The sequence below is a fragment of the Orycteropus afer genome, unplaced genomic scaffold, assembly GCF_000298275.1.
Source record: "Orycteropus afer afer isolate SDZICR_OR568_19922 unplaced genomic scaffold, OryAfe1.0 scaffold00249, whole genome shotgun sequence".
Taxonomy (NCBI): domain Eukaryota; kingdom Metazoa; phylum Chordata; class Mammalia; order Tubulidentata; family Orycteropodidae; genus Orycteropus; species Orycteropus afer.
The window spans coordinates 3,741,157-3,766,957 of record NW_006921836.1 but is presented as its reverse complement, the minus strand read 5'-3'; the positions used below and the strand labels follow the sequence as shown (position 1 = coordinate 3,766,957).

General features: G+C 39.8%; 1 protein-coding gene across 1 annotated transcript in view; it reads left to right on the top strand.

Annotated features, from left to right (window-relative positions):
- STXBP4 (syntaxin binding protein 4) overlaps window positions 1-25,801 on the top strand; it is a 207,062-nt gene that overhangs the window by 111,104 nt on the left and 70,157 nt on the right. Inside the window, exons 12-14 of the mRNA XM_007949651.1 lie at window positions 877-993; window positions 1,793-1,839; window positions 7,536-7,669. Coding sequence (XP_007947842.1) covers window positions 877-993; window positions 1,793-1,839; window positions 7,536-7,669 — 298 coding nt within the window. The remainder of the gene's footprint in view (window positions 1-876; window positions 994-1,792; window positions 1,840-7,535; window positions 7,670-25,801) is intronic.

The window sequence follows — 25,801 nt, the reverse complement described above, 5'->3', positions numbered from 1 at the left end:
TCCTTCTTTTTTTTACAAAGTCTCACGCTTCCATGAGTCTGGAGCCACTGCAGTGAATCCCACTTCTGACACCAACTACAAAAAAAGCAGGGAAGCCACATGTTCTGACCTCCTCTAACCCCACAAGAGGAAGACAGAATCACCATCAATAGCCCAAGGCCTATTACTGCAAGGCCAGACATGCTGCCTCCTTCCAGCCTTTCCTCCCAAAGCACCTACCACTTCTCTCCTGGGTTTGATAATTCACTGCAGTGGCCACACAGAGCTCACAGATTATGGGGTTTATTAGGGGAGCACCAAGCTATAATTCAAGTTCAGAAAAACTACTCAGTCTCTCTCCCAGCCTGCCGTCTCTCACAGTCTCTCTCCCAGCAGTGCATGTCCCTCGGTGTCTTTCTCAGCAATGCATGTCTCTTGCATCTCTTTTCCAGCAGCACGTGTCTCTCAGGGGTGCATCCTTCCTCAGCCAGCAGAGGGAGAGTTCTGCCTCTAGGAGGGCTCCTTTTGAGCCTGGCAGAGTGGCCAAACTAGCCAATCATAACATCAGAATTCTAAACACCTGAGAGAGAGCAGGAAACTCCCAGAACATTGCTTAGTGCCACTCCCAACATAAATACCCCAGGTAGACAACTTTAGCAATCAGGAGCTCCTCATGGCAAATTCCATCTCAGAGTTTACAAAGACTTATGGGTAGAAAAGCCACACTAAGTAATTTACTACACTGCAGCCCCTCTCCATAATCAGAAGATATGTAAAGTAAAAGAGAAAATAAATGATATGGTGATACTCAACGTTAGTTAATAAAACTGAAAATAGGAGTCACTGTTGTAAAATGAAAGAAGTATGTAAGATGCTTCTTTTGATATCTCTGTCCAGGAAAGTACTCAAGACTTAAGAAAGAGAATCACAGTGCTTGACTGCCAATTGCGAAAATCAGAAATGGCTTGTAAAACTTTTGAGGCATGCACTGAAAAGCTTCTTCATTTTGTGGAGGTAAATTTTTCTGTTACCATTATACTATGTTCATTTTTAAGATATATATAGACAACTGGCATATAAATAAATTCCACACTCTTTGACAACTAACCAAATATTCTCTGGACTCAAAATAGCAGTGCTGACCTGTCAGATTTAAAATTATATAGAAAACAAATGGACCAGCTAATATAAAATAGAATATGAAAAGAAATAATTAAAATAGAGTAACATGGTTCTAAATATTCACTATGTTTTTTGAGGTGTTTTTAATCATTTACTTTATTTTTGTTGTTGAAAAAATACACAGAACATTCATCAGTTCAATAAATTTCTCAGTTGAGTGATACTGATTATGTTCTTCAAGTTGTGCAACCATTCTCACTGTTCTTTTCCAACTTGTTCCTCCTCTCTTAACATAAACTCATTGCTCTCAAAGTTTCCTATCTAATATTTTGAGTCGCTATCATCAGTTTGATCTCAGATAGATCTCATTTTGATCTCAGATAGATCTTAAAAGAATACAGTGCTCAACACAGAAATTCTTTACAACTTAAACTATTGCTTGGTTTTAATGAATATTTTCCTAAAAATCTTGATAGTATGTAAGCATTATTTGATAAATATTTACCCCTTAAAGAAATATTTCCGTATGTGTTCTGTTCCTGAGTAGAATTACATATTAGTGTAATTGATTCTCTTTTTTTTCCTCAAATAACAGAAACACTTGTTTAGTCATTTAGGACATGGGGATTGTAAATATTAAGCAAGAAAAGACATTTTTAAAAACCATCTTCACTATCTTGTTTGTCACTAGGCTATTCAAGAAGTATTTTCTGATAATTCTGCTTTCTCAAATTTAAGGTAAGAATATTTAAGTGCTTTCTACAAAGTATGGCCACTTACTGAATTTTTCATCTGATTGTGATTAAAATACTAAAATAATTTAAGTAATCTTAAGATGTAACATATCTTACTGAATGTCATTGTTTAATGTCTTATGGAAACAGGTGCAAGAACACATTATTTTTGCTCCCATTTCTGCAAAGGAAGTCTGGGGTTATTTAGCCAGTCATTAACCTTATGGAGTCCCTGGGTGTACAGTTTATGTACCCAGCCCATAATCTAAAGGTTGGAGATCTGAGTCCACACAGAGCTGACTCAGAAGAAAGGCCTGGCAATCTACTTCTGAAAAATCAGCCATGGAAACCCCTGGGGCACCCAGTTCCATTCTGACACACTTGGGGTCACCATGAGTCAGAATCATCTGGAGGGCAGCTGGTTTGTAACCTTTCTTCAGTTCTCTAGGAATCCCTTGGTGGCACAAGCAGTTAAGCACTCTACTGCTAGCCAAAAGGTTAGTGGTTCAAACAACCCAAAAGTGCCTAGGAAGGCGGGCCTGGTGATCTTCTTCTGAAAGGTCACACACAGCCTTTTAAACCCTATGGAACAGTTTTACTCTGTATGCATGTGGTCACCATGACTCAGAATGGAGGGGAAGGCAACTAACAACAATTCAGTCCTTTGTCATTAAAATGGAGGCAGGAATCACCTATCATATCTTTCCCAGGAATTCTGTAAAGATGAGATTAACTTGAAGTTCTTTAAGCATTTTGTTGCATTTGGGTGCTGTTGAGTCTATTCTAACTCATAGCAACCCCATGTGTGCAAAGTAAGCATAAACCAAACCAAACCTAAACCTGTTGCCATTCAAGTCAGTTCCGATACATGTTAATCCCGTAAGACACATCTTTCTCCTGCGGAGTAGCTGGTGGATTCAAACCACCAATCTTTCATTTAGCCACCAAATGCTTAACCTCTGTACCACCACAGCTCCTTAAAGTAAACATGCTGTGCATGAATAAAAGTTAATGGTCACAAGTTCAGTGCTAAAGATCACTGTCAACTCAGCAGATCAGTTGATAAGGCAAACAGAATTTGCAAAACATATACATAAATGTATTTATTTCATGTTTGTCATTAACCAGATATAAATAAAAGAAATATATTTGGAGAATACACCTTGATTTTCTTATTATTCACAGTATTTTCAAATTTAAAATTTCCTACTAGGAGCTACAAATACACTAAGATTTATTTACCTCAAACCACAATTTAGTGGTCATTCTGATACATGATGAAAAATATAAACAAACAGAAAAAAAGATTCCTGTGTATACATGTAATTTTTTCTTCATCTTATAGCAGCTGCTACTAGTTCTTGATATGTGAAGTAGTCTACTTCTACTAATGTACATTTGCAGAAACATAAGAAAGCTATACCCTTTACTATGAAAACAGCAGTTTAATAAGAGAAGATGATTCAGTGTATTACTATATTGTACACTTCCACATAACACTTTTGAACTATCTGTAGTTGTTCATTTTTAAGTTCATTTAATATAATACTTTATTTCATAGAATTAAGAAATCTGACATTTTTTATTATTACCCATTCTGTTTATGATATATATGTATTCCACGATGATTATTTTCAGAAGGATGCTAAAATACTCAGCAGTCAGATGCTCCTTGTAAACATTAGATGTTTCTTCCCTCCCCCTGATCTCTTTGTGACCTTGACTAGTAATTCCAAAGTTTCAACATTAAAACTGAAGGTTAAAAATGACCATGTAGCAACTGAGAACTTAAAAGCTTGCAAGTGGTCATCTAAATGCAACAATGGGTCTCTCCTCATCCAGAGCAAAGAAGAATGAAGAAAACCAAATACATATGGAAACAATTAGTCCAAGCAACTGGTACACCATGCAATCCTCAGCCTGTGACTGTTGTGGTTACCTAGTGCCACCCTGACAGTAATATACCACAAATGGGATGACCTTAACAAACAGGAGTTTATTCTTACAATTTAGAGGCTTTAAGTCCAAGTTCAGAGTGCCGGGTTCTAGGGGCTGTGTGAAAGCCCCTCAACCTTGGCCTTCAGCTCTGCCTCTTGCTCCCGGCCCACTGATGCTAAAGGCATCTCTTCACTCAGGCAGCTACTGGCTGCTGAGGCTAACAAGCCCAAGGTTGACAAATAAAATGTTACAGTCCCGATGTTACAAACCACATGGCAGGCCATTAATTCAGTTAAGTGTAAGTCCCAAGGTCGGAAGAGCATGGCAGGCTGCTGAACAATGACACAGCTGCATGCAGGGTCCAAGCATGCCATATGCTAGAGACCATTCCCAAGGCTTCTCCTTATATACAGGAAGTAGACCACATCCCCTAAGGCAGCTACTCAGCTGCTCACAGTAGATTCCACCATGGAGTTGATTACCAGTCTCATCATTGGGAATATTACATCCAGCTGTCCAGCCACTCAACCAGGCCCAGCCAAGTTGACACAAAAACATAACCACCACAATTCCACCCCTTGTCAACTTGGCACATGAACAGATCTTCATTGGGTGGCTTCAGTCCCCTAGTTCCTTTAAGTGGTGACCTCACCCCCTTGGCCTGGTGGGCCCATTCCTCTCCCTCTTGGGCATAGTGACCAAACTAGGGGGCTGTGGTGGTTCCACCCTCAAAGGCCATGGTCCTACTCTTTCAAGCTGACACAGCTCTGCTTCCATTTCCTTGGTCTCTCTGCTTCTGCCAATTAATGCCCAAGGGCAACCCACTCCACAGGAAATCTTCCTGCCCAAAAGAAAGCACTCAGCTTTCTTACTCCACGGGCCAGCCAACCTGCTACTCAGTTTCATGCCGGTCTCTTCCACCAATTAATGCCTGAAGGCAACCCACTCTGCCAGGAAGCTGCGTACCCAATGGCACCCGGCTTTCTCCTCCATGGGCTGGTAAGTCTGTTGCTGTTTAATGCCAGTCTCTGGGCTCTGCTACTGCCGTCTCTCATGCTGGTCTCTTGGCTCTGATCCTACTGTTTCTCATGCCTGTCTCTTGACTCTGCTCCTGCTGTCTGTCATGCCATATGCTGAGGTCTCTCTGCTAGGGTCTGGGGTCAAGGACGCACTCTAGTTCTGTTTCCACATTTTAGGTATCTGTCAGAGCAGCATCCCACTCTCTCACTACCAAATTCTGTTCTGGTTACCTGGTGCTGCCCTGACAGGAGTATACCACAAAAATGGATGACCTTAACAAATAGGAGTTTATTCTTACAATTTGGAGACTTTAAGTCCAAGCTCAAAGTGCCAGGCTCTAGGGGCTGTGTGAAAGCCCCATATCCTGGGGCTTTAGCTCTGCCTCTTGCTCCTGGCCCACTAAAGCTAAAGGCATCTCTTCACTCAGGCAGCTACTGGTTGCTGAGGCTAACAAGCCCATGGTTGACAAATAAAATGTTACAGTCCCGATGTTACCAAACCACACAGCAGGCCATTAATTCAAGTTAAGTGTAAATCTCAAGGTCGGCAGAGCATGGTAGGCTGCTGAACAACAACTCAGCTACATTCCAGGTCCAAGCATGCCATATGTTAGAGACCATTCCCAAGGCTTCTCTTTATATACAGGAAGCAGACCACATTCCCTAAGGCAGCTACTCAGCTTCTCACAGTAGATTCCACCATGGAGTTGATTGCCAGTCTCATCATGGGGAATACTACATCCAGCTGCCCAGCCAGTCAACCAGGCCTAGCCAAGTTGACACACAGCTCCAACTAAGATTCCACCATGGAGTTGATTGCCAGTCTCATCATGGGGAATACTACATCCAGCTGCCCAGCCAGTCAACCAGGCCTAGCCAAGTTGACACAAAAACATAACCATCACAATGACCGTAACACCAAAAGAACTAGATGGTACCCAGCTACCACTGTCAACCACTCGGAGGGGGATCTATGTAGGAGATCCTAGATAGAATGGAGAACAATGTGCAACAAAACTCAAAGTCATTTGAAAAAAAAGGGACCAGGTTTGCTGGTCTGATAGAGCCTGGTGGAACCCCTGAGACTATGGCCCCTAGCTGCCCTTCAGGTCTGGAATTGAACCCACTCCTGTGGCTTCCAGCCAAACAAAAGACAGGCATATGAGCTGAATATTTACATTAGGTAGATACACCTCCTGGAGAGATCAACCATGGGAGAATAGAAGGGCTGTGTATGCACAAGGAGACAGCTCCAGGGGCAGGAGTGCATGGGAGGGAAGGACACAGGGAAGAGGTGGCTATGGGGAAGAAGTGGGAGGGGGGCTGTTGCACTGTGTGAAATTGCAGTCAATGTCATGAGACAAAGTGTATGTGAGCTGCTATATGGAAAATGAATTTGCTCTGTAAACTTTCACCCAAATCGCAATAATTTTTTTTTTTAAATGACTGTTTAAGAGCCAGAACCTGCCCTTGCCCTAAACTGTTTTGTTGAAAAAAAAAACAACTTTAAAAAGCTACATTAAGCTACATTTCACCAAATCTTAGAAGGATAAACATTAGTACAATGTGTTCAAGTCTTTGGAATATTCCGTATCTTCTGTAATGGATATTGGTCTTGGTCATTCTGCACAGATTAAAGCCTATATATTTGAATTTGAGAATTGATACTTTAGTTTATCTTGATGAACTAATACCATCATGCTTAAGAAGATAGATTGTAAGGCATCATAATTTTATCATCAATTTAAAACTGTCTCTTTTCAAAGGAGAAGTTTTAGCTTAATGGTTTTTTGCAGTAAGACCTTGCATCTTAATTATACTCATTACAGGTGACATTTGCATTTAAATAAGGTAATATAAGAGCACTAGGCTATTTTATATTTAGGAGCAAGAAATAGAAGTATGTAAGAAATTATTTCAGAAATGAATATATATATTGAATTTATATTTAATATTACAAGATGTAATGGCAAATGTTCAATATGTTTAAATTATTAATTTGAATGTTTATAAAAGCTAAATGAAAGACAACATCATGTTAGCATAATGTAAGCATTCACAAAGTAAACCCTTTACATTATTTAGGAAGGAGACCATTCTTCTATTACTTGCTCCAAAGATAAGAAGTTAACCTAATTTTAAAAAATATTCCTATTTATTCAGTAGTATAGAATTGAAGACAGATAAAATATTTTGTGTGAATTATTTCATTTATAGCTATAAGAGGAGCATTTAAATGGTTAAATGCTTGGCTGATAACTGAAAAGTTTGGTAGTTCGAACACACCAGCCGCTCCGCAGGAGAAAGACTTGTTGATCTGCTCCCTAGAAAACTCTATAGGGCAGATAAACTAGATGGAGTCTAGACATTGTCATGTAAGGTTGCTGTGAGTTGGAAGCAATGAGACAGCACACAACAACATGCTATAAGAATACAGTGTTCCCAGAAATGGATATATTTTTGTACAAATTTATAACTAACAAGAATTCAGATTTAGCAACCCACTCCCACTGCGATTGAGCGATTCCAATTCATGGCAACTTATAGGGTTTCCAAGGCTGTAAATCTTTATGGAAGTAGATTGCCTCATCTTCCTCCTGCAGAGCAGTGAGTGGGATTGAACCACTGACCTTCTGATTAGCAGCCAAATGCCTTACGCACTGCACCACCAGAGCTCCTTCCAGATTTCTCAAAGGTAGGTATTCTTTACTGGATAATATGTTCAACTTTATTTTCCTTTTAGTGAAAGAAGAGCTGTGTTAACTTCTCAAACTTCTCTCACACAATTGGGAAGGAATGGACGTAATATCCTTGCAACGCTGGCGCTTGAATCTAAGGAGCTTATTAAATCTGTTCGTGCCATGCTTGATATGGATTGTAAGTTTTCTGCATATTTTACCTTTTTTCTTCTTCTTTTTTTAAATTTAGTTAACAAAACAAAAAGAGCATTTCAAGTCTGACAACTTAATTTTTTAAAGTATATTGGTTGCCTAAAATTGATTGCTAATCAGTAGAAATATCAATGTACCAATTGTACTGGGAGACTATTTGCAATGCTCACAATGGCTTGTAGCTGGAGACAGCTGACTAAAAACATGTCTATACTGCACCTTACATCCAAAACCTCTTCAGAATGTAGAATATAAAAATAAATCCACAGCAGCACTGTGAACCTGAAAGGATGATGTCAACATTGAGGCATTTTTGAACAATATGAAGCAGTTTGAAAGTTCAGCTCAGTTGAGCAAAAGACCATATAATAAGATAGAGATGAAAGACAAGACTGCTGAAATAGTGAATTTTTCAGTAGAGCCTTAGAAAAACTCCAGGATCACAGAGAAGACTAGGAAGAGACCCTGAGGCAGTCCACAGGATAATTAATTAAAGGTCTGTGGAATAGCTGAGCTACTTCCCTGCTCTCAGAGCTGCTGGCTCAGGCATTTACTCTTAAACTAGGGCCAAGAGAATACCTCTATAAAGGAACTGCATGACCTGTCCCTAGACACATCCAGAGTCAACATTGGGCAAGAAAGAGAAACAAAGTAATGCTGAGTAACTTCCAATAGCCCAACAGGTGAGGAAATCCTTAAGGAAAGTTTATGATTGGACATTTCCATCCTTCTTTTGTCCTATCTCCCTGGCACTTTGGCCTCTTCATAGATTTCATCTCCCTTTTTATAACAATTTTCTAACATACCTTTATTACCCTGCAATGAAACTTATAACATACCTAACTATACCTGTTACTTATGAAAATTTCTAAAATCTTTGTCTTGCTTATCTAGAGCTATTAAAACAGAAATACCACAGATGGATGGCTTTAATAAATAGAATTTTATTCTATCATAATTTAGGAAGTTAGAAGTCTAAATTGAGGGTGCTAGCTCTGTTATTGTTGTTAGGTGCCGTCGAATCATCTCCAACTCATAGCAACTCTATGCACAGCAGAACGAAACACCACCCGGTCCTGAGCCAGCTCTATGATTCTTGCTATACTTGAGTTCATCACCGCTGCCACTATGTCAATCCATCTCGTTGAGAGCCTTCCCCTCTTTCATCAACCCTCCACTTTATCAAGCATGACATACTTCTCCAGGGAATCATCTCTTCTGACAACATGACCAAAGTATGTGACACGGAGTCTGGCCATTCTCACCTCCAAGGAGCATTCTGGCTGCACGTTCTCCAGGACAGACCTGTTAGTTCTTTTCACAGTCCACGGTACTTTAAGCATTCTTTGCCAACACCACTGCTCAAAACATCAATTCTTCTTCGGTCTTCCTTATTCATTGTCCAGCTCTCACATGCATATAAGGTAATTGAAAATACCAAGTCTTGTGTCAGGCGCACCTTGATCCTCAAGGAGACCAGCTCTAGGGGAAGGTTTTCTCTCTGTGTCAGCTCTAGGGCAAGGACTTTGTCTCCTTTCAACATTCGTGCACACAGCATGCCTTGGAGATCTCCATGTATCTTGGCATCATTATTCCATTACATATAGGAGATTCTCAGCACAGGGTCCCTGGGTCCAAAGGATGAGCTTCACTCCTGCCTCTTCTTTCTTTGTGGTAGTAGGTCCCTCCTTCCCTGCTCACTTATCTCCTTCCCTGCTCACTTATCTCTCTTTTTGTAAGATGAAACATGATGCAGACCATATGCCAGGAAGTACCCCTTACATTGGATCAGGGCATCATACCCTAATCCCCTTATAATTGATTGGTTGAGCACGTGATGGAGGATAATTACATCATTACCTAACTGCCAAACCACTGAGAATCATGACTCAGTCAAGTTGACACATATTTTGAGGGGACACAATTTGATCTATGACAATGCCCTAACTGTACTATATTCAAGAGAAATAAAAGGAAAGCGATTTTTAATAACATAATATGTATATCAATAGGTAAGTGTTTGGCTACAAATACACTAGGAGATATTACAACTACAAATGTGCACTGTAACAGGTGCATCATATTGTCAGTTTAAATAGAACAAGTATATTACCATCAGTCACATGATTGTTGAAAATGGTCAACAGCTCTTGGCAAAGTTCTGAACAAAGGAAAATACCATTTTCCATTAACTTACATGGTGGTTATAAATGTAGGACATTCAATGTATGTTAAACTATACAAAAATATTTTAGGTTTATCTGTAAAATGGAGTTAGGTTCCAGCCTCAAATAAGTAAAAACTAGTGTTTTGTTTTGTTTTATTACCAATATGAATGTTTGGTTGGACACTGAAAATCATGCAGGACAGGACAATTCTTTGTTACATAGAACTTTGTCACGTATCCTAGCATAATAGGATGCTTAGCATCCATGGCACCCTTTCACTGAATGTCAAAAACACCCAGATCACTGTGACAGTAGCTAATGACTTACAGATTTCCAAAAATCCACCCTGGGTGTGATACCACACTTAGAGACTCTAATGTAGGTCCTCATTTATAACTATAAACAAACAACAAAAAAAAAATAAAATCACCAAATGTTGGAACAGAGAGGAACTGCATAACAGAGAAATACCAGAGAAAGAGAGAGAAAAAAAGTTTTTCATTAAACTAATACAATTCAATATTCAGAAGATAATTGCGTTATAGTTTTTAAATAAAATAATTATCTCAATAAGATATTACATTCTTAATACAAGAAGTTGTTGCCATGAAAAAATAAATGCTATTTTCAAGAATACTTTTAAAATGGCTGAAATCCATTAAAAGGGGAAGGATTGTCTAATAAATGGTGCTGGCAAAACTGGATATCCATTTGCAGAAAAATGAAACAAGATCTGTACCTCACACCATACACAAAAACTACCTTCAGATGGATCAAAGACTTAAATGTGAAATCTAAAACTATAAAGTTCATCAAGGGAAAAAATGGGACAAATTTAGGGTCCCTAATGTATAGGAGCTCTGGTAGCATAATGCCTAAGGCACTTGACTGCTAACCAGAAGGCTGGCAGTTCAAACCCAGAAGCCACTCCTTGGAAGGAAGGTTGGGCAATCCTACTTCTGTAGTGATATTGCCTCAGAAACCCAAGGAGGGGTCGCTATGAGTCGGGGCTCACTTGACGGCACATAACAACAACAACAACAAACCATAAGTCAAGTTGAAGTACCAGACCTGCCTTGGTGTAGTGTAGAAGAAGATATCCAGAGGCTTAGGGAAATTGACCTGTTAGAATGGATTTATCAAATTAGATCTCTAGACCCAGAAATGGAGAACCCAGAGGACACACCTTTTACCACTCAGGTGAGGAACAAATATTTGAAGGGAGCCCCAGCATCCTTGAAGACTACTGTGATTGCTATTTTATGTAAGCCAGATTTGACAGTAGGAACTACCCTAATTGAACTAAGACACTTAACTATGATGGGGCTGATTGGACCCTGTGGTAGTAGGGGACAAGTGGCAGCAGTTGATTGACAAAGACAAGGTGGCCATAGTTACCATAATGGATAGCAGAATCAAAAGAGTAATCAGAATACTCTGACTTGTGTGTAATTATGGCATTGGCTACGTGGGCATGGTATTCCTGTGAGTGAAATACATGGGAAACCTACTAAATATTTACTTGATCTGTGTAGATAGAATTCTAGGTCACATGAACAGCAGTCTAGATTGAATCACCAGAATACAGAGTCATGGCCCCTCAATCAGTTCCAAGATTTGAGTCAGTTTACAGACCCACAACCCCTTGAATGAAGGGGAGGCCAGGTCCCCTTGAAGAAGGACCCCACTACATTGCCAAAAATTTATACCGTCAATCTTTCTCCCAGCATTCCCCAAAGGGATCTGAGGCCTTTTACAAGAGTGACTGTTCATTGGGGAAAAGGAAATAATCAGACTTTTCAGGGATTACTGGATAATGGCTCTGAACTGACACTAATTCCAGGAGACCCAAAGCATCACTGTGGCCCATCAGTCAGAGTAGGGGCATATGGAGGTCAAGTTATTGTTGGAGTCTTAGCTCAGGTGCATCTCACAGTGGGTCCATTGGGTTCCTGAACCCATCCTATAGTGATTTCCCCAGCTTCAGAATGTGTAATTGGAATAGATATACTGAGCAATTGGCAGAATTCCCACACTGGGTCCCTTACATGTGAAGTAAAGGCTATTATGAAAGAAAAAGCTAGGTGGAAGCCATTAGAACTGCCTCTGCCTAAAAAAAATAGTAAACCAAAAGCAACACTACATCCCTGGAAGGTTGCAGAGATTACTGCCACAATCAAGGACTTGAAGGATGCAGGGTGGTGATTCCCACCATATACCCTTTTAAATCACTTATTTGGCCAGTGCAAAAAACAGATGGATCTTGGAGAATGACAGTGGATTGCCGTAAACTTAATCAGGGGGTGACTCCAATTGCAGCTGCTGTTGCTGATGTGGTTTCATTGCTTGGGCAAATTAGTACATCTCCTGGTACTTGGTATGCAGCTATTGATCTGGCCAATGCCTTTTTCTCAATACCAACTTCAAGGGACCATCAGAAGCAATTTGCCTTCAGCTGGCAAGGCCAACAATATACTTTCATGGTCCTTCCTTAGGGGTATATCAACGCCTCAGCACTATGTCATAATTTAGTCCATAGGGATCTTGATCACCTTTACCTTCCACAAGACATCATACTGGTCCATTATATTGATGACATTATGCTGATTGGACCTAGTACAGAAGAAGTATCAATTATTCTAGAATTATTGGTGAGATATCTGCATGCCAGAGGGTGGTAAATTAACCCAACAAAAATTCAGGCTCCTTCCACCTCAGTGAAATATCTAGGGGTGTAATGGTGTGGGGTATGTCAAGATATTCCTAATAAAGTGAAGGATAAGTTATTGTATCTGGCTTCTTCCATAACTAAAAAGGAGGCACAACGTCTGATGGACCTCTTTGGATTTGGGAGGCAACATATCCCTCATTTGGGTGTGTTACTGCGGCCTGTGTATCAAGTGACTTGGAAAGCTGCTAGTTTTGAGTGGGGCTCAGAACAACAGAAGGCTCTGCAACAGGTTCAGGCTGCCATGCAAGCTGCTCTGCCACTTGGGCCATATGATTCGGCTGATCCAATAGTGCTTGAAGTGTCTGTAGCAGATAGAGATGCTGTTTGGAGTCTTTGGCAGGTCCCTATTGGTGAATTGCAATGCAGACCTTTGGATTTTGGTGCAGAGCCCTGCCATCCTCTGCAGGTAACTATTCTTCTTTTGATAAACAGCTTTTGGCTTGTTACTGGGCTTTAGTAGAGACTGAATGTCAAACCATGGGCCACCAAGTCACCATGAGGCCTGAGCTGCCCATCATGGACTGGGTGTTGTCTGACCCACAGAGTCATAAAGTTGGATGTGCACAGCAGCACTCCATTATTAAATGGAAGTGGTATATCAGCAATTGGGCTCAAGCAGGAGCTGAAGGGACAAGTAAGTTGCATGAGGAAGTGGCCCAAATGCCTATGGTTTCCACTTCTGTCACATTACCTTCCCTTTCCAAGTCTGCACCTGTGGCCTCATGGGGAGTTCATTATGATCAATTGACTGAGGAAGAGAAAATTCATGCTTGGTTTATAGTGGTTCTGCATGATAATGCAGGCACCACCCATAAGTGGACAGCAGTGGCACTGCAGCCCCTTTCTGGGACTTCCCTGAAGGACAATGGTGAAGGGAAATCTTCCCAATGGGCAGAACTTCAAGCTGTGCATCTGGCTGTTCATTTTGCATGGAACAAGAAATGGCCAGGTGTACAATTGTACACTGACTCATGGGCTGTGGCCAATGGCTTAGCTGGATGGTCTGGAACATGGAAGGAGTATGATTGGAAAATTGGTGGCAAGGATATATTGGGAAGAAGTCTGTGGATAGATCTCTTTGAATGGGTCAAAGGAGTAAAGATATTTGTGTCTCATGTGAATGCCCACCAATAGGTGACCTTGACAGAGGAGGACTTTAACAATAGGGTGGATAGGATGACATGTTCTGTGGAAACCAGTCATCCTTTTTCTCCAGCTACTCCTGTCATTGCCCAAAGGGCTCATGAACAAAGTGGCCATGGTGGCAGGGATGCAGGTTATGCATGGGCTCAGCAACATGGACTTCCACTTACCAAGGCTGATTTGGCTACTGCGACTGCTTGAGCCAGCAGAAGAGACCAACACTGAGTCCGCTATATGGAACCATTCCTCAGGGTGATCGGCCAGCAACTTGGGGGCAAGTTGATTACATTGGACCACTTCCCTCATGGAAGGGACAGTGTTTTGTTCTTACTGGAATATTCTGGTGGTGTTTTGGTTACCTAGTGCTGCCTGTTTTGGTTACCTAGTGCTTCTCTGACAGGAATATACCAGAGGTGGGATGGCTTTAACAAACAGGAATTTATTCTCTTATAGTTTGGAGGCTTTAAGTCTAAGTTCAAATGGCATAGTGCCTAAGTCATTTGACTGCTAACCAGAAGGCTGGAAGTTCAAACCCACCACTCAGTCCTCAGAAGGAAGATTGGGCAATCTACGTCTATAGTGATACCCCCTCAGAGACCCAAGGAGGGGTTGCTATGAGTCGGATCTGACTTAATGACAGTAAGTTAGTTGAGTGAGGGGCTGGGTGAAAGCCCCTCAACCTTGGGCTTCAGCTTTGCCTCCTGCACCTGGCCCACTGAACCTAGAGGCTTTTCTTCACTCAGACAGTTGCTGGCTGCTGAGATTGACAAGCCCAAGGTTGACAAGTAAAAAGGCACAGTCCCGATGTTACCAAACCATACAGCAAGCCATTAATTCAAGTCCATTGAAAGTCACAGGGTCAGCAGAGCATGGCAGGCTGCTGAACAGTGACACTGCTACATGCAGCGTTCAAGTGTGCCATAAGCTAGTAGAGTCCATTCCCAAGGCTGCTTCATATATGTGGGAAGCAGACCATATCCCTAAAGCAGCTACTCAGCTGGTCCAATACATTCCACCATGGAGTTAATTACCATTCTTACTGTGGGGAATAACTACATCTAGCTGCCTAGCCACTCACCCAGGCCTAGCCAAGTTGACACACAAACTTAACTACCACACTGCCTAAGGCATTTAACTGCTAACTGGAAGGCTGGCTGTTCAAACCTACCAGCCAGTCCTCAGAAGGAAGATTGGGCAATCTACTTCTATAGTGATACCCACTTAGAAACCCAAGGAGGGGTCGCTGTGAGTTGGATCCAATTTGATGGCAGTGAGTTTGGTTGTTTTGTTTTATTTGCATAGATACTTATTCTGGATATGGGTCTGCCTTCCCTGCACACAATGCTGCTGCCAAAACTACCATCCATGGACTTAATGAATGCCTTACCCACCATCGTATTCCACACAGCATTGCTTCAGATCAAGGGACTCACTTCACAGCAAATGAAGTGCAGCTGTGGGCCTGTGCTCATGGAATTCACTGGTGTTATCATGTTCTCCATCATCCTGAAGCAGCTGGCTTGGTAGAACAATGGAATGGCCTACTGAAAACACAATTACAGTGCCAGCTAAGTGGCAATACCTTGAAGGGCTGGGGAAATGTTCTCCAGGAGGTTGTATATGTTCTAAACCAGCATCCAGTATATGGTGCTATTTCTCCAGTAGCCAAGATTCATGGATCCAGGAACCAAGAGATGGAAACAGGAGTGGTACCACTCACTATTACCCCTAGTGACCCACTCAAAAAATGTTTGCTTCCTGTCCCTGCTACCCTTTGCTCTGCAGGTTTGGAGATCTTAGTCCCAAAGGGGAGAACATGCCCACCTGGAGACACAATACAGATTGCATTGAACTGGAAGTTTAAGAATGCCACCCAGTCATTTTGGCTTCCTCGTGCCTCTGGATCAACAGACAAAGAAGGGCGTTAACTGTTCTATCTGGCATGATAGATCCTGATTACCAAGGAGAAATTGGATTGACATTACATAATGGAGGTAAAGAGGAATATGTCTGGAATACAGGAGATTCTTTAAGACATCTCTTAGTACTACCATGCCCTGTGATTAAAGTCAATGGAAAACTATAGCAACCCAATTCTGATATGACTACTAAGAGCCCAGACCCTTCAGGAATGAAGGTTTGGATCACCTGAGGGCAAGAGAAATACAGAATGGATGGGGAAAGAAGGTAGTTGCAAATATCAGCTATGACCACATGACCAGTTGCAGAAATGAGGACTGTGATTGCTATATTTCTTCATTGTATGTGTGCATCAAATATTTTTGTTTTCTTCTGTTATTAAGTAGGAAATGTAAACAGGATTAATGCGTTTCAGTTGTACATGTGTTAGTGTATCATGTTAGGTGCAAATATGACTTTATAATTGTCCTTATTTAGAGATTATAGATGGTTAACGAGATGTATACATTACATTACTTGCCAAGTTGACAAGGGGTGAACTGTGCTAGTTGGGGTTGTGTCTCAACTTGGCTGGACCATGATTCTGAGTGGTTTAAGCAGTTGTAATGTGGTTATTCCCATGATGAGATCAGATGTATGTATTTTGAGCAACCAATCGGTTGAAAGGGAGTGTCCCTAGGGATGTGGCCTGTTTCCAATATATACACATGGACATCCTGGGAAAAAGACAGACTCTTCGGTGGGTCTGAATCCTGTTGTGCTGTCTATAACTGTCCATGAGTGAACAATCCTCCATTTGGCCTGGTGGTCTTGGGTTTGTCATCCATCTGAGTCAACAGCTGGTATAGTGCCTGCCAACCTTGATCTTGTCAGCCTCTGCAGCTGCATGAGGTGGAAAAAGCCTCCAGCTTAACATTTTATCTAGGAACTTGGGACTTGCCAGCTTCTGTAAGTATGTGAGCCATTTTCCTAAGATAAATTCTCTCTCTCTTTCTCTTTACATATATAAGCTTTACTGGTATTACTTCTCTAGAGAACCCAGCATAACACACCATTTGACCCAGCAATTCCATTACTAGGTATATATCCTAAAGAAGTGAGTCAGGACCAAGTACAGATATATGCACACCCATGTTAATCACAGCACTATTTACAATAGCAAAAGGATGGAAACAACCTAGTTGCCCATTGACATAAGAATGGATAATCAAACTATGATACATACACACAGTGGAATAGTATGCAACCCTAAAGAATAACATAGAATCTGCAAAACACCACATAACATGGATCAACTTGGAGATCATTATGCTGAGCGAAATAAGTCAATCACAGAAGGACAAATATTGTATTAGTCTGTTATTGTAAAAAGTCAAGAAAAGGTTCATATATGGAAAGAAATTTTCTTTGTTGGTTACCAGGGTTGGGAGGGGAGAGGAAGTTACACTGCTAGATAAGTAGAAACAAGTATTGATTTGGGTTAAGGGAAGGGCAATGTACCAAATGTGAGTGATCAACACGGTGGCATTGAGGAAGAGGAAAACAGAGAGAAGTGTGTGGGAGGTATGACAACAAAGATTAACCCTTTTGCACATACAGTACTGTGTTGTCAGTGATGGCAAACACTGATCTACAGGTGGATAGATGGGTGGACCAGCTGATCAATTAAGTATATCTGTGCAGGAGGGAGTGTGCCCATGATAATGTATGGGGTTGGCAGACAATGTTTCTACAAGCATATTTGTATGTTCTCTAAGAATACCTAGGAATATAGTAGAGCTGACAAGGGACAACATTGTAGTAACTTCTTGGCCACAGCCAGCTACCCAGAGGGAGCAGACCTGTGGGCTCAGGACCATGGTTGCAGGGGACCTCGAGCTCAATTGGCATAACATACTATACAAACACATTGTTCCACATCCTACTTTGGCAAGTAGTGACTAGATCTTAAAAGCTTGCAAGCAGCCACCTAGATGCAACAATGGGTCTCTCCTCGTCCAGAGCAAATAAGAATGAAGAAAACCAAAGACACTTGGAAACAGTCCAAGGGACTAGTAGATCCTCAGCCTATGTAACTATGAGACCAGAAGAATTAGATGGTGCCAGGCCACCACTGTCAACCACTTGGAGGGGTATCTGTGTAGAAGATCCTGGATAGAGGGGGAGAATAATGTGGAACAAAACTCAAAACCATTAAAAAAAAAAAAAGAACCAGCCTTGCTGGTCTGATAGAGCCTGGGCTGAGACTGTGGCCACTAGCTGCCCTTCAGGTCTGGAATTGAACCCACTCCTGTGTCTTCCAGCCAAAGGCAGGCAGGCATATGAGCTGAACATTTACATTAGGTTCAACCCCACCAGCCACTCCTTGGAGGGACGATTGGGCAATCTACTTCCATAGAGATACTGCTTTGGAAACCTAAGGAGGGGTCACTATGAGTAGGAACCGATTCGACAGCAGTGAGTTTGGGGTTTGATTTTGTTTTGTTTTTTACCCTTTTAAAATTTTGTATCATCTGTTACATTTTAGAAATCAAATTGTATTTTAAAACTCCTATCAGAAGTCTTTATAGAAAGAAGTTTTGTGGTCTCTAGGAAGGATGAAAATAATCACTTTAATGTATTGTGTACAAGCTCGGAATTTTATACATCAGACATCAGGTGGAATGGAAACAGTGGAGGGAAATACCTGCAGACATAACCCAGTAGGCATTGCTGTCATTAATTTTAATTACTTTGCTAACATTAATCTTTGTATTTGTCAAATGTGATTATTCAAAGAAAATATTTGAAATTCAGCAGAATTTCTTTGGACAAAAAGTGAAAAAGTCCATCTGTGGTTCTTAGCTGTTGTGAGATTTGTATATATCCTTTGCTGTTAAAAATTAGCAAATGGTTTTTATGTGGTTCTTTTATTTAGAAACATAATTGCTAATGGTGGTATATTTTCCAGGTAATTTTTATAATTTTATATGGAATATCTTTTTAATTGTGTTAATTCAGATAAATGTAACTCATTTTTCTTTCTCTTTAAGCAGTAGCTTTTTCTACCTATGTGAAGGAAAACAGAAAGTTACTACCATGAGGTAGATAATTCAACCACAACTCCCATCTCTTCTCTTTTCTTTCTTTCTTTTTTTTTTTTGCCAGGGCTGCCTGGTTATTTCAAGTTTACATTTGAAACTTTCACTTAGATAATTGCCTCTACTTTAATCTTAATAGAAGATGTTCTTGTGGCACTGTGGTTAAGGCATTGGGCTGCTAAACCAAAAGGTAAGCGGTTGAACCCACCAACTGCTCCATAGGAGGAAGATGAGGTAGTCTGCTTCTGTAAAGATTTACAGCCTTGGAAACCTGATGGGGCTGCTATGCATCAGAGTTGACTGGGAGGCAGTGGGTTTGCTTTGGTTTGATATTCTTCATGTAAGTACACTCTAGGATGATATTCTATGAGATTTCCTCAGAATGAAGAATAAAATTTCTTGGGCCGTAAAGCTTAAAGCCAGGTTCTAAGGAATATCTAGAACACAATTCTAAACAGTTTTTGGATCATTGTATCCTTCAAAATCAGATGATAGCCCTCTTCCTAGAAATACGCAGTTATACACATTTTGAGTTCATTTTTATAGTATTTAGGAACCCACATCTAAGAACCCCCAATGTATAGAATCACAGGGAACAAGAATAGTTTCTACAGTATTGCAAGCATGGCCATGCAGCCCTCATCAGAATACCTCCAGCAGTGGAAAAGTGTGTGAATCTTAGAGGCAGCTTGGAGTTGAGCAGCTGTTGTGAAGCCATGTAAACAGTGCTCCATACTCTGCTGATTCCTAGAGGTTCCTCGAGAGCATTTCACTTGCTGATAACAACTTCACTGGACCTCTTCAATCTTAACCTATGGACCTAGTTTTTTAGATTGAAAGTAGGGATCATAATACCTAAATGGCTGAATTGGAGGATTAAATGAGATATGGGTAAACTACCTAATACCTAGAATTATAAGCACCTGGTATTAACATTATGGATGTTTCAGAACGGTCATTCTGGTGGTAGTCCTGGTACCAGTTCTTAGCTAAAGTAATCATTGGTAAGATTGGTAGGTACTTAACAATTATTGCCTAAAACTTCTTTCAGGTTGGATCCATTTGAAAGCATGGTAGAGATCTTTTCTTAATATATAACATTTAATGTAATTCTTGATTCTGAGTTAGAACATAATCATCACAGGAAACTGTGGTTAAATGGCTGAATCAGCATCTTATCTTTCAGTTGTTTATTGGTAACTGTGAGCAAACTGTGGCCTAATCTTTTACATTATTTCCATTGAAACAGTGTGAAAACAGAATAAGCATTTTCAATCAGTACTGGAACCCGTGGGGGTGCTTATAGTGACCTCCATCAATATTTATATGGTCAATATCATTGTGATGCTTTAGTTTAATCTTTATTTGAAATAACTGCTTGTTTTGAACTGTAATCTTTGATTAACATTTACATTGACAAAATAATTCTGTAACAAAACCAGAGAGAGGCAGATTTTAAAAAAAAATGCATAATAAAACAATATCTAGCTGGATATCCCACAGGAGGTCTTTAATGAAAACAGAACTTACTGACTTCCTGATAAGTTGGCAGTATAAGCATAGGCACCTCACTGTCTTCATCCAAGATTGCCATGGGAAAGATAAATGGCATCTAAAACTAGAGTAAAAATCTTCAAGTAAATACTACAAACTTCTCTAGGTATAATACAGGTAGGACCACATAGAAGGATAGTACAAAGGCCAACTTGTTACTCCGTCTACTGTATACAGCAACAGTTATGGCAATAACTGGAGGGAACCCTGGCAGGAAGGCATGTTTGATGGGTTCTAATTTAAATGGATAATGAATACAGTCAAAGTCTGACTGGGGGTAGATGGACTCTTTTTACTCTTTTCTTTATATTGGTGAGTCAGTGGTATTGGTCTAAATCCCCAAGGCATACACCGATTCTGTATCAAGCAGAAAGCCAAGTGAGGCTTGGTCCATTAAGCAGCACAGACACACTTGCACTGGGGGATGCAGGAAACTTTAAATGCAAAGGGCACCCAGCACAGCAGCTTCTGTACCACATTACTCTGTACAGCCACCTGTGGTCCTGCCTCACTTGTGACTTCCTTCATACTGCTGCATCCTCCTTACACTCCAAGCAAGCACACAGTGGCCAGCCCCCAACCTGAGGTTTGAAAGGGGAGCTCCAACAAAAACCTGGTCAATAACACTTAGAAATGACATTTAAAATTGTCTCTGTGTATTTTTAAAAAGATACAAACCAAGACATGAATGTCTTCCTGTACCACAAGCAAAGACTAACATTATAATGATAAATGGGGTTTTACACCCTAGAGATTTACAGAATTAATATGGGAAGTTTCAGCAAAGATTTCTATACCCACAAGGACCCCAATGATGTCTGAGCAAGGAATCAAGGGGCAAGAATTCTCTTCTGGAGAGCACACTTTCTTTCAGTAAACTAGTCATATAATCAAACACCAAACCAAACTCACTGCCGTCAAGTCAGTTCAACTCTTAGCGACCCCTCCTTGGGTTTCCAAGGCAGTATCTCTATGGAAGTAGATTGCCCAGTCTTCCTTCTGAGGAGTGGCTGGTAGGTTTGAACCACCAGCCTTCTGGTTAGCAGGCAAATGCCTTAGGCACTACACCAAAAAATCCTTCCATTTTAGGAGCCATCTAGGCCTGCCATTAATTAAAGGTGAAAGCAAACATTGTCATCCACTACAGGTGGGAATATAACTTGGCTTAGCATTCTTGGGAATCAGTTTTGCAGTATATATCAAGAGTTTTTAACTGGGTAGAATGTGAGAATATTGTGTAGAACTCAAATTTTTACTTCATTTAAAAAAAAAAAAAAAAAGTCCAGGCAAACTGGAACAGTAGAGAACAGAAGACTCCCTGAGACTATCTCTGTGACACACTCTTTAAACCTAGACTGAGCCTATCCTATCCCCTGAGATCACCCATTAACAAAATAGCACAGTGGTACACAAAATAAAGGATATTACATACTTAAGAACCATCAGGATGAGACCAAAAGGTTAACAGTTCCTCAGAAGCAAAGATACACAATAAGGTGGCAGGGAAACTAGAGTGCTGGAAAGAGAACAAACAGAACACTATTAAAGAGAATGTTGACATAATTGTGATCTCTGTAACTAATGTCACTGAAAATTTGTGAGGAAATTGTCAATGGGGAACCTAACTTGATATGTAAATTGTCACCAAAAACTCAGTAAAAGTTATAATTTTTAAAATATCCATTTGAAGAGATTTTTCTGAAAGTTTATATATATATATATATATATATATATATATATATATATATGAGTCACATATTTTGACCTAACAATTCAACTTGCTGGGACTTTTGCAAAGAATGTAATGAGAGAGATATATAAGTATATAAACATTTTTCAACACAGCATTTTTATAATAGCAGAACTATGTATGTTCAACTGTTAAAAAACAGTTGAAAAACTATGGAATTTTTACCTGACCAGTTGAAAACAAGAATGACCTTTTCTCCTACCAAGCAATGACCATCTGATTGCATGTGTTTGTCCGTGCTTCAGTGCAGGTGTTCCTCTCTGAAATGAGCAAGATGTTAACTTTTAAATTAGAGTGTCAGTAATAGCTTCTTTTTATCCTATTCTGAAGCTAATTACAGACTGTTCAGGCAGTTGGGAAAAGGTTTTATGAGAAAAAGGGAAAATGTGGTACTGCAGAAGAAGGCTTTCAGAATTTTTCTTATCCCTTCTTTCAGTCCAAAACTCAGACTTGACATAACAGCTACTCCTTCTGCCTATTCAAGGCCGCAGACTCTCATCATTGCTTTCCTCATTTCCCCCAGAGCATATTTTTATTAACTAACATGAATTTCTCAAAGGAAAAATGAAAGTCAGCTATATACCCTTTAGAATGAGCATTATGGTATTTACTTCTCCACCAACTAATCATGCCATTTATATCTCTTTCTTCCCCTAAATCAGAGAAGATGTTCCAAGCATTAGAGGATAGCTTATTAGGTGATTCTGGTGTCGTTTGAAAGGCAATTTCACCTGTTACTGTAAGGCAGGCCTGTTCTCTAGTGACTTTATTATTCAGAACCAGGTTATAACTACTGTAAATATTCTTGGTGTCTTACTCTTCAAGGAAAATTATTGTTGTCATTGTTGGTAGGTGCCATCAAGTCAGTTCTAACTCACAGCAACTTTATGTACCACAGAACAAAACACTGTTCAGCCTTGTACCGTCCTCACAATGGTTACTGTATTTAGGCCCATTGTTGCAGCCACTGTGTCAATCTGTCTTGTTGAGGGTCTTCCTCTTTTTAGCTGACTAAGTTTGTTATCTTTCTCCAGGGACTGGTACCTCCTGATAACATGTCCAAAGTACATGAAATGAAATTTGTCCTTCTGATAGTCCATAGTATATTCAGTATTTGTCTTCAACACCATAATTCAAAGACACTAATACATCGATTCTTCTTCAGCCTTCCTTATTTATTGTCCAGCTTTTGCATGTATATGAGATTATGTAAAATATTATGGCCTGGGTCAGATACACCTTCGTCCTCAAGGTGACATCTTTGCTTTGAACGCTTCACAGAGGTCTTATGCAGCAGTTTTGCCCAATGACATCATTGGATTTGACTGCTGCTTCCAGTCAAATTCCAGGTGTTGATAGTGGATCCAGTCAAATAAAATCCTTGGCAACTTCAATATTTTCTCTGTTTATCAGGATGTTTCTTATTTTCCAGTTGTGAGGATTTTTGTTTTCTTTATGTTGAGCTGTAATCCATACTGAAGACTGTAGTCTTTGATCTTCATCAATAAGTGTTTCAAGTCTTCTTCACTTTCAGCAAGCAAGATTGTATCATCTGCATATTTCAGATTTTTAATTCATATTCCTCCAATCATGATGATGCATAAAATGGTAAACTCACATATTCTTATACTGTTGCAAACTGAAAGTAGGTCATTGCTGTAATGCTCCATTAAAAAAATACATCAAATTTAGTCTTCGGTGATTTCTGAAAAACAAACTATGCTTGAGTTATTCAATTTTGTTGTAAATGGGTAAATTATTGTTAGCTTCAAGGAAAATAAGGAATTTCTTTCCTGCTACAACTTTTTTTCCAGGAAAAAAAAAGTAAAAAGAGAAATATATCACTGAAGAAAAGTAATCATTTAAGTTCATTCCTTCATGGGCTATTTCTTGAGCACCTACAATGGGCCCGACCTTGACCTGGGCTCTAGGAAAACAAGATCCTTGTTATCATGCTGCTTAGATAAGTGTAATGGGCAAAGATGGATGAATAAGTTAGCAAATAATTAAATAACATAGTTCCAGAGAGTGACGAGTGTGACGTGTACATTTAAAACAGACAATGTAATAGTGAGTAAGAAGGGATGCTACTTTAGATTGAGTAGTCCAATGTATTCTCTTTGAAGAGGTAACATTTGAGCCAAGACCCAGCAAGGAGAAAATCTGTGGAAAATTTTTCAAGTCAAATACAAAACCCCTGAAGCAGGAACAAACGCGATAGTTTAAGAACAGATAGAAGACTGGGTATCTGATACATAATGAGCAAGCAGGAGAGTAGCATGAGGTAAGGGTGGAGATGTAGGCAGGAGCCAGATCTCATAGGGCTTTGAACATCATAATAAGGAATTTGGATTATATTTTAAGTGTCATGTAAACCATTCAAGCAGAAGGAGTAACATGATTGGATATCTATTTTTTAAGATCATTTGGGCAGTTGGGTGAAACTATACTGTAAGGACAGCAAGAATGAAGAAAGCACAATGACTGTAGGGTTGTTACAGTGATCGAGGTTGTAAATGGTGGTAGCTGGTTTAGAGTAGCCAGGGAGAAATACTCATTTTTTAAAAGAGAGGTGAGTAACCAGTGCACTTTGGGACACCTAAAATTTCAGTATTATTATTTAAACTTTATATTCATGTGTATGTTGGGTCAATGAGTAACCAAAGTTCAGTAGCACAGAACAATTATCTGATGTCATTTGGGATCATAGACAACCCTTCTCTCTGATTGCTCCTTCTGCACATGAACTCATTGTTGGGTGCTTACTTTTTTCATTAAATAAATTCCTGAGAAATTGAAATGCTGAAATTATTTAATATTACCAAATCTACAGGAAAATCTGTTCTCTATTGGTACAAAGGAAGCAAACATAATATAGTTTTTCAGTTGTGAAATCAGGAAGCCACTATGTTTTCAGTATTTAGTATATACAAACAAATATCTAGTTTGAATCAATCCCCAGCTACCACATTCCATGCATTTTCATAGAAGATCATTTCCAGGAATGTATTTCCGATACATACTTTCATCACATATACCAGCAACCATGAGGCTTGAAGGTATGGCTAGTCAAGCAATACTTAATTTCTCACACAAGGCAGGAATACAGTTGTCAAGGGGATTGCAGGATGTACAAAATGTAGGATTTTAATCAAGTGAAAAGTTACATACCTATACCAACATGGTGAACAGACTACACATAAAATGGTTTTAAATACAGAGGCAGAAAAAATGCAATGATGATTTCAAAGATTACAGAGGGCATTAATAGTAAAGTATAGTGAATACTTGCTCATCCACAAGATGAAACTCTAATTCCTTCTACAATTAGAATTGACTATAATAATGGAATGCCTAAATTATAGTTCATGTTTCAATCTTATAAGTAGACAAGTAAAATGTAAATGATGCCAAATAGAAGTATTTTCCCTTGAGACATGAAAATGTCCTTAGCCAAACTGAATGCATTCTTTTGGATTAATGGAATACGTTTCTTCAAGTTCACATGAGGACAAAGTATTAGCAACTCATCTCAAAGAAGTCAGGAATATTCAAGTGTGTGCAATAACAGCTTTAATAATTATTTAATATGCTAAAATACTTCCATTGAAATCCAAAAGTTCCTGCCTTCAAAAACAAAATATTAATCTACTATTACAGAAAGTATCTTTAAAAATAATATCATAGGAGGAGGCGGGGCAAGATGGTGGACTAGGCAGAAGGATTGCACAGACCCTCTTCAACAAAGAAAAGGGAAACCAATTAACACAGA